Below are 18,635 nucleotides of genomic sequence, written 5' to 3'. Positions count from 1 at the left end.
AAAGGGATTAGGAAAGCTATAAAACCAAATATGAACAAACATTGTCTTGAACTTTCATGAGGAATTAAACTCTTTATTAAACCATAACACACAAGTCTTGTGCTGCTGCTGGAGAATCAGAAAGTGAAAATGACCATTCTCCAAAGTGAGAGATGAATATAAAGGAAACTAACAGCATAAATGGTGGAAAAGTAAATAGGGTACGTTTTATTTAAGGCAATTATGTATGAATCACAATCCCTTATGCTTACCTAGGGAGGATTAAGTACAGGAGGAAACTCAATATGCAGGGAGGTTACACAGTGTTCCTTCTCCGGTCTTGCAGATATTCTCTATAAAAGATAATCTGACGGGGGGCTACTTAACTATATGCAAAACTCTTAAAAGGGGATTCCCGGAGCAGCCAGTCAGGGGAGGCCCTGGTAGTGCTTGTCCACTAGAGCTGCTCTGACAGTTTGTCCAGAGCTACCAGGGAGAGAGCTTATTTTTCATTATACTGAAGAAAATCAAATGTAGTTAAGGAACACACAGGAGCTTTTGTGATATCGCCTTTAGGACCTGGTCTAACTCCTGTTGAATTTGATGGGTGCTGAGTTGGGCCTTTAAACAGTTGATTTGTCCAATATGATTTAGTAAGATGGATCCCTAAATAGCCTTGACAGTTGCCCTGTTTTGTCAAATAGTGCCTTGGAAATTAACCAAAACAATCTTTCCTTCTTTGAAAGCTAGACAGGTTTCCTGATTGCTGTTTAATGTAGGGTTACCACACTTCACTGCTGAGTATATACTTGTATATCATCCTAATGAGCTTTGTCTCTGTATTGCAGAAAGAGACAGTGGACAGGCTCTGATGTGGAAATGGAGGAAGATGATACTAGAAAGGGAATGACTGCTGCCTGCACCCCTAAGAGAAGGATTATTAACCTAACCAGTGTGTTGACTCTGCAAGAGGAAATTAGTAGCCAAGCACATGCAAGTATGCAAGTCAATTGTTCCTCAAGTTGGTTATTTTTCTGACAGATAAACACATGATTGCTTGGACTACTTAAGATAATTCTATGAAAGTGGTACAAGAAGCCTGTTTGTTACAAAAGAAAGCTTTCTGGGGCTCTTGTACATGTTTCTTTAGCTTGCAGACTTACCTGCTAAACCAGAGCAGTTTTCAACGAATCCAACTGTCTGAGCAAAATTTGTATTAAGTTTTTTTTTAAACCATGATGACCAGCTTCTGCACAGACATTTTCCACGTAGAAAGGAGAGGTGCACACTTCATATCTAAGGGCTGGTTTAGCTTTTAGTGAGCCTGCATATTAAACCACATTACTAAACAAAATGCGCTAATTTAATGTAAGGCTTTTTTCCATTCCAGATACAGGTATTAACTCACCCCATAGATGAACAGCCTGCAAAATTGCAGCCTAAATGCCAAGGTTCTATGTTGGTTTGCTCTGGATACAGGGACAGAGTGAGATTTCTTAAACAACGGAACTTTTGTAAAACAAAAAGATACATCTTTTTTTTGTTCTCTAATTTGCATGCAGAGATGTTTAAGGGTAAGCCATGTTCACAGGAATTTTTTATTGCCTAGTTGCAAGTCTCTGAAAATAGATTTATAGTGGAAACAATGATGGGACAAATTAATTAAACTGCTGTAGCTTGTGCACACCATTTTTACTTGAATGAGGATATGGGAACCACTTTCACTGTGACTGGTAAAATACTATTCCCAGTTTGCAGATTCTTAGGGCAGTTCCGTCTCAGGTGATGGTTCACTTTGCATCTGCTGCACAGCACAATCCTTGTTTGTTAGTGAGATTTAACTGCGATAGGAGTGGCAGCCATTCAGACATTCCAGCCCTATTAAGCTGGTCTAGGTATTGGAAATCATATGGCTGACAGTTTTTGTCTAGTTAATTTTAATTGGTTGGTAACAAGGTTCAGGGAAATTCCATAGCTAAAAAGACCAGCATCTGTAGATAGCTGCGCTGGCTGCTAAGGCTAAGAAATCTTGACTCCTAGCAATCAAAGGATTTAATAATGATCTCCTGAAACTCCTCAATGCTGGCTGCTAGTACTGAGTGCAAAATGTCATATCTTGGTGTATCTAGTTCACCCATTCAGTGCTTAAATATTAAGGCATTGCAGTTGCAGCTATTCTGTAGCCACCAAAAAACTTCCCAGAATGATAGCAGTCAGAATTTGAGTAACTGTTCCATTTTGTGTTACCTCCATTATGTCTCTGAAATACATACCGGAAAGGCTTGTAAAAGTGAAATACATTGACATTACTTTCACCCCGATGAGTTATAAAAGTGTCAGAAGACTTACCGGTACGGGGGCTGGCTCCAGCCACTGAAGGGACAGGGCTGGGGGCAGGGGGCAGTGTCCCCCAACCGGCCCCTCTACAGTGCCTGGCCTGTGCTGCCCAGGGCTCCAGTGGCGATTTAAAGGGCCCAGGGCTCCGGTAGTGGGGGATGGAGCCCCAGGCCCTTTTAAATCCCCGGACTTGGGGCAGCTACTCCTTTTGCGCGCGCCCTCCCCCCCCCGTTGGCGGCCAGGAGTGGGGCAAAAGAGGCAACCACGTTAAAGTGGAACGGAGCTTCATTTGAAGAGTCTCACTTTTTCTAAACAATGAGGACAGAAATTTCTTCTGGGAAAACAAATAAAAACCTAAGAACCCTGATCTGCTTATATACTTGGTATCAGTGGGGAATATAGCTTGAGTAGGAACAACAGCAGGGTCAATTCTTAAATTGGATTTTATTGTGGAGGGGTTTTATGCATTACCAGCTTTCTTTTAGGCATGTCTGGTATTTATTATTCTTTTCCAACCAGGAGCTTCTCCAGTAAAACGTGATAAAATTCAAGTAAAATATTCAAGATTTTTACAAATTGTTTTCATTCATGGTTCGAATTTAATAGAACCTTTCTCATTCATACATTGTGTTTATCTATTTTAGGATTAAATTATTGGAGTGTTTAGAATTTCCTTGGTAGTTTTTAACACTTGTTTATTTTGGACTGAAGTGTATAGTAGTGATTCAAGTAGTAGTATGAGATTTTCACAACTTGAATAATCAAGATACTTCGCAGACTATAGCAGATCTGGGCTGGGGGGGAATTTATACGACCTCATGTTGTTAGATGTATTATTCCAGGTCTTCAGGAGATGCTACGTGATCACTCGTTTGTTGGTTGTGTTAGCCCACAGTGGGCCCTGGCACAATACCAGACAAAGCTGTATCTTCTCAATACCACCCAACTCAGGTAAACACACTGATTCATGCTGTTAGATGTGTTAACAACTGAAATAACTAGTGAACACAACTGAGTAGTTAAAATAAGAAAGAGGTACAAAGGCACTGTGAATGCTGCTTTTGAAATCTAGCTAAATTGATGATTTGATGAGCACTCAAGTGTGAAAGACCTCAAATTTTTAATCATCTTATTTTTTTGTATTGATCCTGCAAAATGTAGGGCTACTGCTAATTAAATCATTAAAATGCACTTTACTGTGTTGTGTCCCACTGACTAAAAACCCAGAGGATGAAAGGAATTTGATTCTACATTACACTTACTCATACCATTCATTTGAATAGCTAAGTTATTGAAACATCAACGAACCTAATTCTTTTAAAATCAGTTCTGTGCCTGATTACAGAGCCTGCAGAATGTAGGGACAATGCATTTGTATGTGTAAACCTACACAAAAGCCCTGTCAAACTTAGGCCCAGCTGCCTTGAGGTATCAAGTTATGTACTGTCTTTTATCAGCACAGAATCAGAGTCCTTTTCTCCCAGGCTAACATCACACAGTTCAGAGATTAAGGGTTTGTCTCCACAAACATTTAATTCTTAGCAAGATAGGGTGTGAATCTACCCTGCAGTATGCAGCTCTGATGATATGCGTTGGTTGTTACAGAGCTTTGGTCTACCCCTCTTTGAAATGGGATTAGATCAGAGTGCATTACCACAATCCGATGGTCCAGGGACATCTACATTGAACACATCACCGGCCACCCACAATACCAGGTGGTGTGAGCCGGTACGACATCGTGCATCAACTATGGGAAAGGGACTGAGAGACTTTTTCCATTGGACCATATGAACTGGAACCATAAACTCACTGAACATTAAATCCCACCAAATGAGGGTAGATCTATCCTCATCATCGTATCCGCTCATTATACTCCACAATGAACATAGCCATTATATGGACAACATGCCCCCACATCTCAGTGTCTGTACTTTGACCCGTTAAACTTTTACCCCCAAACGGGGCGATTGCAGATTATGTATTCCTTACGCCACCCGCTCCTAAACTGAATTTTGCAACCCTTGATAATCTGTACCTTATTCCCTGATAACCAGAAACTTCTATGCCTAAACTCTCTACCATTTTCTTTTTACTTCAACATTATCTTAATAAAATTATTAAATATGAACTGTTAACCTGCACTAGCAAGATCCACACAGGTAGTTAGAGCACCACAGGCTTGAACTAAATGTTTTTATAGACAAGCCATGAGATCCTAACACATCAGTATACTAGAGCTCTAACAGGCTGTAATATTCATTCTGCAGCTAAGGCCTTGTCTACACTGTCAAGTTTCTGCACAGTAAAGCAGCTTTCTGCGGTTTAACTCCCAAGGTGCACAAACTGCCAAGCCACTTAGTGGTTTGCTAGGTGTACGGCTTTTTTTCCCCGATTCTGCCATTGCAAAGTAGAGAATATGCATATGACAAAAAATAGACAAATAGTCGTTTCAATAATAAATTAACTCTTTTCCTCTAATTCAGCCAAGAACTCTTCTACCAGATTCTTCTTTATGACTTTGCAAACTTTGGAGTTCTGAGATTGTCAGTAAGTAGAACTTCCCTTCAAATCTTATATACAGGTTTTGGAGAGAATGATCTGATACAAAAGTTTTAACCTCGCATATGTGGGGCTGGTAGCTCACGTAATTAACAACCACCTGTAAAAATCTGGTCTAAGTGACTTGTCCAGCATCTTGGGCAGAGATAGAGCTGGAATTCTCCTGGTCAGCATTCAGCTGCCTTAATCATCCTTTCTCTTCCTGCAACCCTCTGCCTTATTCTGATAGTGGTTACTTTAAGGAACAGAATCTGACACTAATAATAAACAGCTTCAGTGTTAATGCACTAGATTGTATAAAAACCTTCCTTCTGTTTTGCTCTAGCTTCATCAGAAATGTATTGGGAAGTGTTAACATTTGGCATTTAATAGGCCACTGTATTTTGCAGTGGGCTTTAGAGAAGGGAGTGTTTGTAAAGATACTTCTGTATTCTTGGGGGAAAAAAAATGACTGCTTAATGAGGAACATCTGGATTTTGAAGGGTTGAAGTGTATGGATGGTAGTGATGATTGTACCGTACCTCATGGTCACTTACAGGAGCCAGCTCCGCTGTATGATCTAGCTATGCTAGCCTTGGAGAACACTGAAAGTGGCTGGACAGAAGATGATGGCCCAAAGGAAGGACTTGCTGAATACATTGTCGAGTTTCTAAAAAAGAAGACTGAAATGCTGAAAGACTATTTCTCTTTTGAAATTGATGAGGTGACTACTGCTGTTGCTTCTTTGTCATAAGGTTATTTGTATAACTCTTAGGTGGTGGTAGTGTACAATAGGAAACTAATATTTTTGATTTGCTTTAAGGCTAGTACGAACCTGATAAATACCATTACTTACTGTTCAGCAAACAGCAGTGTGTTGATATGGCTAGTAGGTAGAACATAGATATTTCAACCTGTAAAGAAAATGTTATGCTTACAGGATGGAAACCTTACTGGATTACCCCTCCTGATAGACAAATACCATTACTTACTGTTCAGCAAACAGCAGTGTGTTGATATGGCTAGTAGGTAGAACATAGATATTTCAACCTGTAAAGAAAATGTTATGCTTACAGGATGGAAACCTTACTGGATTACCCCTCCTGATAGACAACTATGTTCCACCATTGGAGGGACTACCTATGTTTATCCTTCGCTTAGCCACAGAGGTATGGTGCTCTTCAGCAGTTAGTTAATGGGGAAGCTAATGAGTCCGCAAAAGTTACTTTTGTTTTTTGTCGTTTACTAGGAAATGTGATTTATTTTTTTTTAGATGTTCTCTAAAATGAAGTTACTAATAGGCAGGCATGCAATAATTCAACCACTAAGAAATTCACCAGAAATTGATGAGGGGGGAGAAGAGTTCACACACAATGACATACACCCTGTTCTGACAGAAGCAGTTGGTGCAAAAGTACAACTGCCAACATTCCTGCCTCAAATGACTATACACAGCATTTTAAAATATCTGCCAAGGTAGTAATTATCACATTATAATGGTAATACAGATGCTGACAGAGGCTATGTTCTAAACTTTCTCTTCTAAAAAGAAAACTGCACTGATTGCTTAAATCCATTCATTGCTAAATACTCACTATATAAGAATACATTAAAATGAATGTTCAGAAACTTGTTAAAAAAGATTTTACTTTCAAAGGTAGGCCGACTTTTAGTCTATGCTTTGCTTTCTCTGTATCCTAACCTTACACCACCAAATGGCCAAGACAGTAGCCTATTTTGACTTTTAATTAACCAGGCATTAAGTTGACTCAGACAAATAATTAGCAGTAATGTTCCTTCAAAATTATTTCAGATACTGAAACAAAATGTCTGCTCTTATCAAATTTCTGCTTTGACAGGTAAACTGGGATGAAGAAAAAGAATGTTTTGAAAGCCTTAGTAAAGAATGTGCCATGTTTTACTCCATTAGAAAGCAGTATATAGTGGAGGAATCTGACTTGACTAACCAGCAGGTACAGTAACTGCATATGCGGCTGCAGTCACCGGGGTAAATCACTTGTTGAATTGTAAAAACTTTTAAAGATGGCTTTCATGACTAGTCTCCCACTCTATGGAATCAGGTGAACTGAATAAACAGTGCAACAGGGTTCTGAAAGAATACACAGGCTTATCCTTTGGAGAAGGCTGCTTTTACAGGGCAAAAAGAATGTGTATTTAGAAAAGTCATTTAAATAAGAAATTCCCATGTGCTTAGAAAGAAAACACTAAGAATAAGCTCTAAATCCCTTGCCCCACAGCTTCCATACAGGATAATTTCTCCCAAAGACTACCTGGTTCATGTACCTCCAAAAAGTATATGTTTGGGCTGAATCTCTTAAATGCCTAATTACTCTTTCAAAGTGCCCAAGTCAGTATCAACTAAAAGTTGATTAGTCATGTTATGTGGAATTTGAGTTTCCTCTGAATAATGCAAAAGCAATAATATTAATACCACCTGTAATTTCACAGTTTCTCAAACCAGAAAACTAAGGCATCTCCAGCTGTTAGGACATTGAGCTGAGCTATAAGAGATCCTAATCCAATTTGTGGAAAAACTGGTGCACATTCTTGCTTCTCTTCTCCTCCCTGCCTTATGTGTATATGTTTTTTATAGCATTACAATGTCATTCTAGGGTGTATTAACAAGTGTTCTATATAAAACAGGAAATAATTGTTCTGTTCTATTTGGCAGTGGGGAGGCATCAGCTGGAGTATTGTATCCAGTTTTGGTGCTACACTTAAGGATGTGAACTAACTGGAGCATCCAGAAGTGAGAAACCCAAAAAATCTTAGAAAACATGCCCTAGGAGGAAAGGTTAAATTGGGCTTGTTTAAACTAGAAGAGAAGGCTGAGTTTTGGGGGACGATAAATCTTCAAGTATGTGAAGTACTGTTACAAGGATGGTGATGAGTTCTCCATGTGCAGGGAGGGTAGGACAAGTAGTAATGGGCTTAGGTTTGATATTGGGAAAAACATTCTAAGGCAAGGTTAAGCAGTGAAAGAGGTTACCTGAAGTGACTGTCAAATCCCCTTATTGAAGGTTTTTAAGAACAGGGTCGGCAAACACCTCTCTACTTCTCCTCAATCCTGTCTCAGCACTGGGGTGTACTAGATCAGTGCTTTTCAAGCTATCTGATGTGGGGGATGGGCATATTTTTTTCCAGTGTGCACGCAGACCCACAGCGGTCTGCAGACCACTACTTTGAGTAGCACTGGACTAGATGACCTCTTGAGGTCTCTTCTAGTCCATTTCTAAGATTGTTTCAGTAAAATCTCCACAAAAATTAGTCCCTTTAAGTGATTAAAATGGCAGATGACGACTCAATGGTGGCAGTTGTGCTTGCTGATTGTAGGGGAAAATATTTTCTACCTACAATCCCCTGCAAACTCAGCTTGAGCTGAAAAGGCACGTCTCACAAACAATCCACAGCCCCAATTATGCTGACATTTGCCAACTGAGTCCCTTGCAAGTGAGTTGCATGGGAGTAGATGACTGGACTTGCATAAACCTTTGTTTGTACCAGAAAACATAGTCCAGTTCATACTTTTTTTTTTTTGTGTTAGCTTTTCAAAGCTAAGTACTTCTACTACTAGCCTAAACAGAAAGTTTGCAGAAGGAGCCACTGTTCTCCTTTCAAGGGAAGCACTCCACATAAAGTGCTAGACTAGTTTGATTATTACACCCAAACTATGCACTGAAAATCTTTGAAAGGTATTTTGACTCAAATCTTTTCTCTAGCTTAATTTAGAGCTAGCAGTTTGCTTTTCAAACACCAAAGTAAATGATTTAGCACTTCCAGCTATAGCTGTTTGAGTAGGAAAAAGTCAAGGTTTTGAAAAATGTATCAAATCTACATTTCCATAAAATTGGTTTTTAAGAGTAGTTGTGTTTTAAAACACACCTTTTCTTTCAGAGTGAAGAGCTTGGATCTGGTTCAACATCATGGAAATGGACTGTGGAACATGTTATTTACAAAGCTTTTAGGACCCACCTTTTGCCTCCTAAACACTTGACAGAAGATGGCAACATTTTGCAGCTTGCTAATCTGCCAGACCTGTATAAAGTTTTTGAGAGGTGTTGAATACTTCAGTTGGATGGACTCACTGGTGTATCCTATTGTTACATACCAGGGGGATAAAGCTGGATGACTAATGGAAGAAAGGAGTTTGTCATACTGCCTTTCAGCAAAGAGTATTTCAGAAATAAAACTGTCTACATTCAACTACTGTAGCTCTTTGCTGCTGTATTTCACTATAAGTTACATTAGAGACTCTGATATACTGAAACTTTCCAGTCATGTTAAAAGCATCCCTCTCACTCAGAATGCAGCTGAGGTGCCTCAAAAGAGCAGATTTCCTGAGACAGCTGTGAAGATCTGTATGCAAGAGCCTTAACTTCAGAAATTTTTTTTTGATAAACATCCACTTTAGCTCATAGCTCTAAAAGTTAAACTCACCTTTTATCTGTACTTATAACTCAAAGTTTTGAAATAGCAAATGTAAGTACATTTAATGCTCTCCAAGATCAGGAATGTTTACTGGAGCACCTTACAGAATGTCACAGGTAACAAAGTGAGCAGTTTGGTTTAAATGTCTATATAGATTATAGCTCTGTAAGATTGTATATAAAAAAGCCACTCATTTCTAGCCAGTACAGTGTCCATTTAATGAACTCCTCAGACATGTCCTCACCCTTCCTTCCACGCTAAAGTTTCATTCCACACTTAAGCAGCAGTTGCTATACAATTTTACAAAGTACAACAAAACATCTTCTTTGATTAAAGTCCCTATTTTTATATTAAGAGTAGCTGAGCTCATACTTCCTTGGCAAAATAATCTAGAACTCGGCTATGCTATCACCCATGCAAAAAAGCATTTTTTATTTTTATATAAATTTAAATATTACAAAAATGCACCTTTCCATCAAAATTTATAAACTTTAGTGAACATAGACCCTGAAACTGTATCTTAAAATAAATGTTACCTGCTTTCAAAGATTAGATCTAACATATTTGAAGTCTAAATTGCACCATATAGAAGGCACTTGTGCTGTGTGATGTCTTGAGCAAGTACATTTGTTATTTTTTAAGACAGTGTCCTCTTGAACTCATGCAGTTGTCTTCAGGCACCAAGCATCATTAAAGCAGCTGAAAAAACATTTAAGTAAACCTGATTCCACAGTTGTGAAAACAAATGTTTTCTAGTAATAAGTCAATCATACAGCATTGTGCTTCAGCTCTGACTCTACAATTAAACTGCTAAATAAAAATCACCATCATTCACATAGAAATTCAAATTTTTCATTCTCTCATAAGTTACAAAAGGTATGCCATTTAATTCTGCAACTACAATATTACTGAACAGCTCAGTGTTCAAATAGTGTGTGCCAATTAAAGTCTATATTAAAACAAGCTAAGGGCTAGTTATTTCAAAGAGCAGTGCACAACTTGTTCCATTTTCTAATACTTTCTTCTATTGTTGAGATAGAAGCGCAGTCCTGTTTGCCTTCATCTTCTCCAGCCTTTTCATCAAGTGGCTATTGGTCATCTCCATCTCTTCTATCCTGTCCAATGCTGTTCTTAACTAAAATGAAAACAAAAAGTTTACATTCAATTTCAGAATAATTGCAACTGGGTTTCTGGTTTTTTTTTAAATGTCCTGGTGCGAGTAGCACAGATTAAAACTCTAAAATGAGCTTTGTTTAGGATCACAACCCAATTTTCTCTGTGGAAAGTCTTGATTATGTTCTTTATAAGACTGTCAGGTCAAGAAAAATGGAACCTGACTGACTGCTACCCATGCAGTTGTTATATGGTATCCAAAGGAAGAAGAACTCCCTCAATTGCTGACATTTTTAAATTGTTTCTAGATTATACGAAAGGCATATACTCATTTCTGAGCAGTTGGGTACCCAGGGCTTTGTATTACAACTACTCCCTTGGGGCAAAGTCCTCGGTCATCCTCCATAACTGAGCCAGCTGACAGGCAGACGTCTGAGATGGCAGAGGTAGGAATCCTCATGCCTTGTACAGAAGCTCCCATTCCAGCCCATTGGCTAGCATAGTTTAAAGCAATCCCTTATGTGGCTCCCTAGGCAGTACGCATTGGAGATTTGCATAGTGGTACAACTCTACACTGTGTACTGGCATGTAGGGGCCCCCACACACTTGAACGCTACACAGGGAGAGTTTGCTCCCCTGAAATTTTGACAGAACAATCAGCTCAGTACAGTAGAACTCTGTACTCCCTCCTGACAAAGAAAGCTTTGCACTGAGTAGTAATTAGCAGGACTCCCACTGCCTACAATTGTCTGTTTGGGAGGAGATTGGACTTAGGGTAGTTTATCTTGAACACTAAAGGTTCTACCATATCCATGTTGGCACAGACTGATTCTTTGATTCCTGCCAGAGCATAGTTCTTGACCACCCAACTGGTCCAGGTTAAGGGAACACTTATTTTATGTAAAGGTGAGGTTACTTATAAAAAATTCTGGAATATATGCAGTGCAGACAGCAGAATAAAAGCAATACCCAAAATTGGTCTTTTTCCTCTTAAAACTCAGATAAAGCACAGGATAGTTCTCAGTCTCCCCATGGGTACACAGTAGGTAATTCTCAGATCAGAGCATGTAGCCAGACGCTTTGAAAGAGGCAAGATTCCTAGAGACACCGTTAACTCTGAAAACACACATTGAGAAATGTGACATCTAACAGGAGGGCTCAAACCCATGCATTTTAAACGTAATGAAATACCTGAATACAGTCCTTTTATCACTTTTCTTTTGTAGCTGGGAGGGGGGTTTGGATTTCTTGTAACATTTCTTCCTGGTGATATTAGATTCATGGACATTCTGAGTTGCAGTCCTATAGCAGTAATTTTGCAGTCCTGCTGAGAACCGTGTGTCTGAGGGAACCCAGGGTGGTGTTAGGAGTAAAAAGAACCTTAAGTCTTCCTCGCATTGGAATATCCTTCAAGGCTGGCTACAGGCTCAGGAGCTTCTAAAAAACTTGGAGGTTTTCATTGCTCATGGTAAGTAAGCCAAAGATGACAAAGCACTCTGACTATAAAATGTCCACACTTGAACACATTAGTTCTATAACACATTGGATTCTTAGAAGGTATCATCAGTTGCTCCCTCTATCATAGTGATAAGACGCAGAAGGTGCGATTAAAGACAGAGGAAACTAACGATAGTTTTAGTTTCTTTGGCATTCATTAGATTTGCCTCCACTTTCAGTGGATAGAAATTGAGGATCTATATCTTTGATGAAGGCCTGCTGATCAGAGCCATACATATCTATGAATATCAATGCCAGATTCAGCCGCTCTTGCTTATTCCACATGTGGAGATACAGCCAACATCAAAGGAAACCATACCTGAAGTCTGTTCAAATCCTCACAAAAGAGGTGTTTAAATTCCTCACTTTTTTCCTAGAGAAAAGAATCAATACAGGTGCAAGGCTACAACCTCATGTCTTGCACGTACAAGATGGGTAGTTTTTGTAATGTGAGCTGCTGCCATACAAGATTGATAAATCCTTTTCGCCCCCCCACAGAATGAGAGAGCCAAGCATCTTGCATCATAATCTGGTGCATGTTGTGAGGTAAATCAGCTTTAGTCTTGACTATACCAGCCTCTAGTGGAGAAAGAGGGAGCCATAGCCAGCCGCAGGTAGGAACAGCCTTTTGCTTCTGAGTTTCTACAGCACCGCGCTCAACAGGGTCCTGGTTCACTATTAGGGCCCCTAAGTGTTAGAGTACACAAATGATAAATGACTATGCCAAGCCTACCACTGCAGATAGTGCCAACTGAGTAATGTGCTAGTTGCACAGGAGACAGTGTAACAAGCTGGAGCCCCATCAACTATCCATCTGAAACTATGATCTATCCCAGCATCTTGAAAGTGTGAGGTTATTGCAGAAGCTCAGGTCACCCCTGAAGAAAATGAAATGGTTACTTACTGTAACAAATTCTTAAGATGTGATACAAATGTGTATTCCATTTAGGTGTGTGCATGCCTACCACAATGGAGCTGGAGCATTTTGCCAGCAGGACCCTTACAAGGGTAGTGCTCACACCCCTAACCCCTCCTTCCCTGGTTATATGAGGTGGCACTGCCACAACCCCCTTGATTCCTTCATGCTGAATACCCAGGATATGAGACTCCAAAGCAGAGGGGAAAACACGTCTGCATAACATCTCAAAGAACCAATTACAGTAAGTAACCATTTCTTCTTTGAATAGATGCAATCATCACTTAGTATTTCACTTAGGTGACTCACAAGCAGTACCCCTTCCAGGAGGCAGGGCTCAGAGTCTACCTAAATAAGGAATAACCCTTCTGAAGGTTGCGTCCACCTTAGAAGATGAAGTAATGACATACTGGTTCACAAATGTATATATGGACAAGCATGTAGCAGCCCTGCAAAGTCCAATATGGAGATGTCACTGAAGAATGCTATTGACATTAATTTTGCTCTCATGTTGATATGCAGAGAGGACTCCTGCTTCAACCACAGACCTTTGACTTTCAGTGACTGCAGACATGCTCCCCCGCCCATCAGGGAGACGTTGGTGACAACGGTCCTGGTTGGTAAGGGCTGGATGAAAGGAATAACTTGACAGATACTCTCAAGGAGCATCCACCACTGTAAGGAGTCCAGGATCCATTTGTCCAAAGAGCCTGACAGTGAACTGTTCTGAGTCATATGTAAAGGAGATGAAGGTGCAACCATGCAAACTGGATCACCTGCTTGCAAAACATACGACACAAGAGCTTCAGGGACAGCTGAACTGTCATGGAAGGCTGAGACTGAGGTGAAGCTGCTGAATCTCCTGAAAAGAGTCAGCGGAAACACAAACTCAGACTCTATTAGGACCCCAATGAATTCTATTTTCTGAGTCGGAACCCAAGTTGGCTTCCCAGTATTTAGGATTAGACCCATATGGTTGAGCAAATGCAGTGTAGTGTGGAAGTGAGAAAGAACTTCTTCTCTGGATCTGCCCCTCAGTAACCAGTCATCCAGATATGGGTAGATGTGGATCCCTTTCTGAGATATCCTGTGATAATGGCCATGCATTTGGTAAAAACCCAAGGAGCAGAAGAGATTCTGAAGGGAAGCACCATATACTAGAAAAGGCCCTCTGCTACGACGAATCAAAGGAATTTTCTGTGGCTCTGCAAAATGGTCACATGAAAGTAGGCATCCTGAAGGTCCCATGAAGCAATCCAGTCTTTCTGAGACAACGCAGGGAGAGTAGTCAATAGAGTGACTCTGCAGAATCTCATGTACCTGATGTATTTGTTGAGGCCATAAAGGTTGAGAATGGGCTTTTCACCTCCTTTGGATTTGGGCGCCAGAAAGTACTGGTAATAGAAACCCTGACTTCGATGATCCTGTGGAACCTCCTCCATCGCCAGCAGAGCACAAACCTACTCAAGGAGCAATATCTCATGAGTGGAGTCCTTGAAGAGGGACAGTGAGGCGGAATGGAAAAGAACTGGTGGCACAGCCCAATCCCATAGCTATCAGAAGCCTGCATCCCAAGAAAGGGGAAAAAATTCATAGACAGGAGTTGTAGACCAAGCTGAATGAGCAAGCATCTCAGAGAGGTGATTAAGAAAAAGCAGAAAGCATACAGGGAGTGGAAGATGGGAGGGATCAGCAAGGAAAGCTACTTTATTTAGGTCAGAACATGTAGGAATAAAGTGAGACAGGCTAAAAGTCAAATAGAGTTGGACCTTGCAAAGGGAATTAAAACCAATAGTAAAAGGTTCTATAGCCATATAAATAGGAAGAAAACAAAGAAAGAAGAAGTGGGACCGCTAATCACTGAGGATGGAGTGGAGGTTAAGGATAATCTAGGCATGTCCCAATATCTAAACAAATACTTTGTCTCAGCCTTTAATAAGGCAAATGAGGATCTTAGGGATAATGGTAGCATGACAAATGGGAATGAGGATATGGAGGTAGATATTACCATATCTGAGGTAGAAGCGAAACTCAAACAGCTTAATGGGACTAAATCGGGGGGGCCCAGATAATCTTCATCCAAGAATATTAAAGGAATTGGCACCTGAAATTGCAAGCCCATTAGCAAGAATTTTTAATGAATCTGTAAACTCAGGAGTAGTACCGAATGATTGGAGAATTGCTAATATAGTTCCTATTTTTAAGAAAGGGGAAAAAAAAAAAGTGATCCAGGTAACTACAGGCCTGTTAGTTTGACATCTGTAGCATGCAAGGTCTTGGAAAAATTTTTGAAGGAGAAAGTAGTTAAGGACATTGAGGTCAATGGTAAATGGGACAAAATACAACATGGTTTTACAAAAGGTAGATTGTGCCAAGTCAACCCGATCTCCTTCTTTGAGAAAGTAACAGAATTTTTAGACAAAGGAAATGCAGTGGGTCTAATTTACCTAGTTTCAGTAAGGTGTTTGATACAATGCCACATGGGGAATTATTAGTTGAATTGGAAAAGATGGGGATCAATATGAAAATTGAAAGGTCGATAAGGAATTGGTTAAAGGGGAGGAGACTACAGCGGGTCATACTGAAAGGTGAACTGTCAGGTTGGAGGGAGGTTACCAGTGGAGTTCCTCAGGGATCGGGTTTGGGACCGATCTTATTTAATCTTTTTATTACTGACCTCAGCACAAAAAGTGGGAGTGTGCTAATAATACAAAACTGGGAAGTATTGCCAATTCAGAGGAGGACCGGGATATCATACAGGAGGATCTGGATGACCTTGTAAACTGGAGTCATAGTAATAGGATGAAATTTAATAGTGAGAAGTGTAAGGCCATGCATTTAGGGATTAATAAGAATTTTAGTTATAAGCTGGGGATGCATCAATTAGAAGTAACAGAGGAGGAGAAGGACCTTGGAGTATTGGTTGACCACAGGATGACTATGAGCCGCCAATGTGATATGGCTGTGAAAAAAGCTAATGCGGTCTTTGGATGCATCAAGCGAGGTATTTCCATTAGAGATAAGAAGGTGTTAGTACCGTTATACAAGGCACTGGTGAGACCTCATCTGGAATAGTGTGTGCAGTTCTGGTCTCCCATGTTTAAGAAGGATGAATACAAACTGGAACAGATACAGAGAAGTGCTACTAGTATGATCCTAGGAATGGAAAACCTTGTGTCTTATGAAAGGAGACTCAAGGAGCTTGGCATGTTTAGCCTAACCAAAAGAAAGTTGAGGGGAGATATGATTGCTCTCTATAAATATATCAGAGGGATAAATACCAGAGAGGGAGAGTAATTATTTAAGATCAGTATCAATGAGACACAAGAACAAATGGATATAAACTAGCCATCAGGAAGTTTAGACTTGAAATTAGATGAAAGTTTCTAACCATCAGAGGAGTGAAGTTCTGGAACAGCCTTCCAAGGGAAGCAGTGGGGGCAAAAGACCTATCTGGCTTCAAGATTAAACTCGGTAAGTTAATGGAGGAGATAGTATGATGGGATAAATATCAATAAATTGCCAATAATATCAATAAATTACGTTAACTATTCATAGTAAATAGGCCCAATGGCCTGTGATGGAATGTTAGATGGGGTGGGATCTGAGTTACTACAGAGAATTCTTTCCTGGGTATCTAGCTGGTGGATCTTGCCTACATGCTCAGGGTTCAGCTGATTGCCATATTTGGGGTCAGGAAGGAATTTTCCTCCAGGGCAGATTGGAAGAGGCCCTGCGGGGTTTTCGCCTTCCTCTGCAGCATGGGGCACGGGTCACTTGCTGGAGGATTCTCTGCACCTTGAAGTCTTTAAACCATGATTTGAGGACTTCAATAGCTCAGACATAGGTGAGAGGTTTATTGCAGGAGTGGGTGGTTGAGATTCGGTGGCTTGCATTGTGCAGGAGGTCAGACTAGATGATTATAATGGTCCCTTCTGACCTTAATATCTATGAGTCTGTGATGGTGCTTAGGACCCATCTGTTGGTGGGGATCAAGCCCCAAGCATTGTGAATGCAAATGGAGGCGAAGAAAATAACAATTGGAACATTGCCTTGGAGGAGGAAGTCAAAATGGGTGCTTTGGGGAAGAACATGTGGACTGTCTGAACCCCAAACATGACTGCTTCTTTCTGAGGGATCTATGCCCTTTCTGGGGTAGTCCCACTTTCTTGGGAGAGGGAAAGGCTGGTCTGCAAATTTGGACACAGCCCTCCAGTTGACAAAAGTTGTACTTGGACAGCAATGCTTGCTGATTAGCAATTTGCATCTGCAAGAACGAGGAGGAATAAATCTTCCTGCCCATCAGATCCGTGCTCTTAGAGTCCTTCTCCTTGCGAGTGGACTTAAACCTGCCCTGTTGGGCTCTATCGTTCACAACTGTTACCACTAAGGAGCTTGGGCTATAAAAACCTGCAAATCCCTGCACAGGAACAAAGCAGCACTTTTCCATGTGCTTAGCTGCAGGTGGTACTAAAGCCAGTGTGCTCCAGAGGACCTTAGTAGGCTCATAGAGCTCAATGTTAATAGGGGGAAATGACTCTCCCAGGGGCAGACAGCTGCAGGATACCCACTAACTTGTGGGTGTTCACCTACAGGAATTCTGCCTGAATACCCAGGTAGGCAGCCACCGCAACAGGTCCCAATATGCCTTAAAATTCTCCAGTACTGAAGGGAAGGAAGAGCATGAATAAATCAGATGCATCCGATGAAGTGAGCTGTAGCTCACGAAAGCTTATGGTCAAATAAATTTGTTAGGTCTCTAAGGTGCCACAAGTACTCCTTTTCTTTTTTGTGAATACAGACTAACACGGCTGCTACTCTGAAACCTGTCAACAGGGAATGACTCCTCCGTCTCTTTGGAGAGGCACCAGCTCCAGGACGCAAAGCAGCAGCACTTCCCACACCTGAGGGCGATCTCCAATCTGAGGAGGGCCTTGGTGCCAAAGTAGGCCACATGACATGTTCGAGCAGGTGCTGCTTCAGATGAAGATCTCTTGCCACTTGAGTCCGTTTCATAAGTAATCTGCAAAACGAACACTGCTCCTTGACGTGGGCTTTGCCTAGACACAGCAAGCACTGTGTGGGGATCGCCCCCATACGCAATAGACAAAATTTAAATACTGGTGAGGGCATCGCTATCAGTGACTAACTATACTATAAGTACTAATTAACTATATACAATCAGAGAACAGTCACTAAATAGAAGAATGTGAAATAAAAACCACACAGAGCTCTAACTCCAGCCACAGTTGCTAAGAAGGAACTGGGGGAGGTTGGGGTGGTGCCATCTCATATAGCCAAAGGAGGTCTACAGCCACAACCATGGCCCCTCTACAGGTACTGCTAAGCAAAATTCTCTGGTGCCGGTGAGCTGGGCACGCACACATCTGAATGGAATACACGGCTGTATCTACTCAAAGAACAACTTCATGTTAAGAGGTAAATAGGTCACATCTACAAATAGATGGACTATCTCCTATCTAAGCACTATACAAACACTAATGGATGTAATCTCACAATTATCTCCAATTTACAGATACGGAACAAATGCACTGAGTGTTTAAATGACTTTCAAGTTACATAGGAAGTTTGGGACAGATCTGGAAATAGTTGAGACTCTGGAGGAGTCTAAGTGCCTTAAAGTAAACTGAAGAGTATCCTCCTCTCCTGCTGCTACATTTTAGAATCTATTGGCTCAGTTACCCACGCAGACAACTCAGAGAGGTGAACGGAACTGGTTGATTTCTACCAGGTGCTTTGCAGGACATAACGCTCTCACGAGGAGGAGCTGTGGCAGAGCATACAA

General features: G+C 40.8%; 2 protein-coding genes across 13 annotated transcripts in view; one reads left to right on the top strand and one right to left on the bottom strand.

Annotated features, from left to right (window-relative positions):
* The window catches only part of MLH1 (mutL homolog 1), a 41,939-nt gene extending 32,433 nt beyond the window's left edge, over positions 1–9,506 (top strand). For 3 of the 4 annotated variants that reach the window (XM_038388185.2, XM_038388189.2, XM_043508807.1), the window contains 7 exons: positions 828–976; positions 3,159–3,267; positions 4,800–4,863; positions 5,414–5,578; positions 5,931–6,023; positions 6,714–6,827; positions 8,770–9,506. In XM_038388185.2, coding sequence (XP_038244113.1) covers positions 828–976; positions 3,159–3,267; positions 4,800–4,863; positions 5,414–5,578; positions 5,931–6,023; positions 6,714–6,827; positions 8,770–8,937 — 862 coding nt within the window. In that variant the 3' untranslated portion in view covers positions 8,938–9,506. Of the gene's footprint in view, positions 1–827; positions 977–3,158; positions 3,268–4,799; positions 4,864–5,413; positions 5,748–5,883; positions 6,024–6,713; positions 6,828–8,769 lie in introns of those variants that run through there. The other variant, XR_006279221.1, reaches the window with a different exon arrangement.
* An 809-nt stretch (positions 9,507–10,315) lies between these two features.
* LRRFIP2 (LRR binding FLII interacting protein 2) overlaps positions 10,316–18,635 on the bottom strand; it is a 153,498-nt gene continuing 145,178 nt past the window's right edge. For all 9 annotated transcript variants that reach the window (XM_043508815.1, XM_038388202.2, XM_038388201.2 and 6 more), the window contains one exon: positions 10,316–10,438. In XM_043508815.1, the coding sequence (XP_043364750.1) occupies positions 10,328–10,438 (111 nt within the window). In that variant the 3' untranslated portion in view covers positions 10,316–10,327. The remainder of the gene's footprint in view (positions 10,439–18,635) is intronic.

The sequence above is a fragment of the Dermochelys coriacea genome, chromosome 2 (assembly GCF_009764565.3).
Source record: "Dermochelys coriacea isolate rDerCor1 chromosome 2, rDerCor1.pri.v4, whole genome shotgun sequence".
Classification (NCBI taxonomy): Eukaryota; Metazoa; Chordata; order Testudines; family Dermochelyidae; genus Dermochelys; species Dermochelys coriacea.
This window is presented reverse-complemented; position numbering and strand designations above follow the sequence as displayed.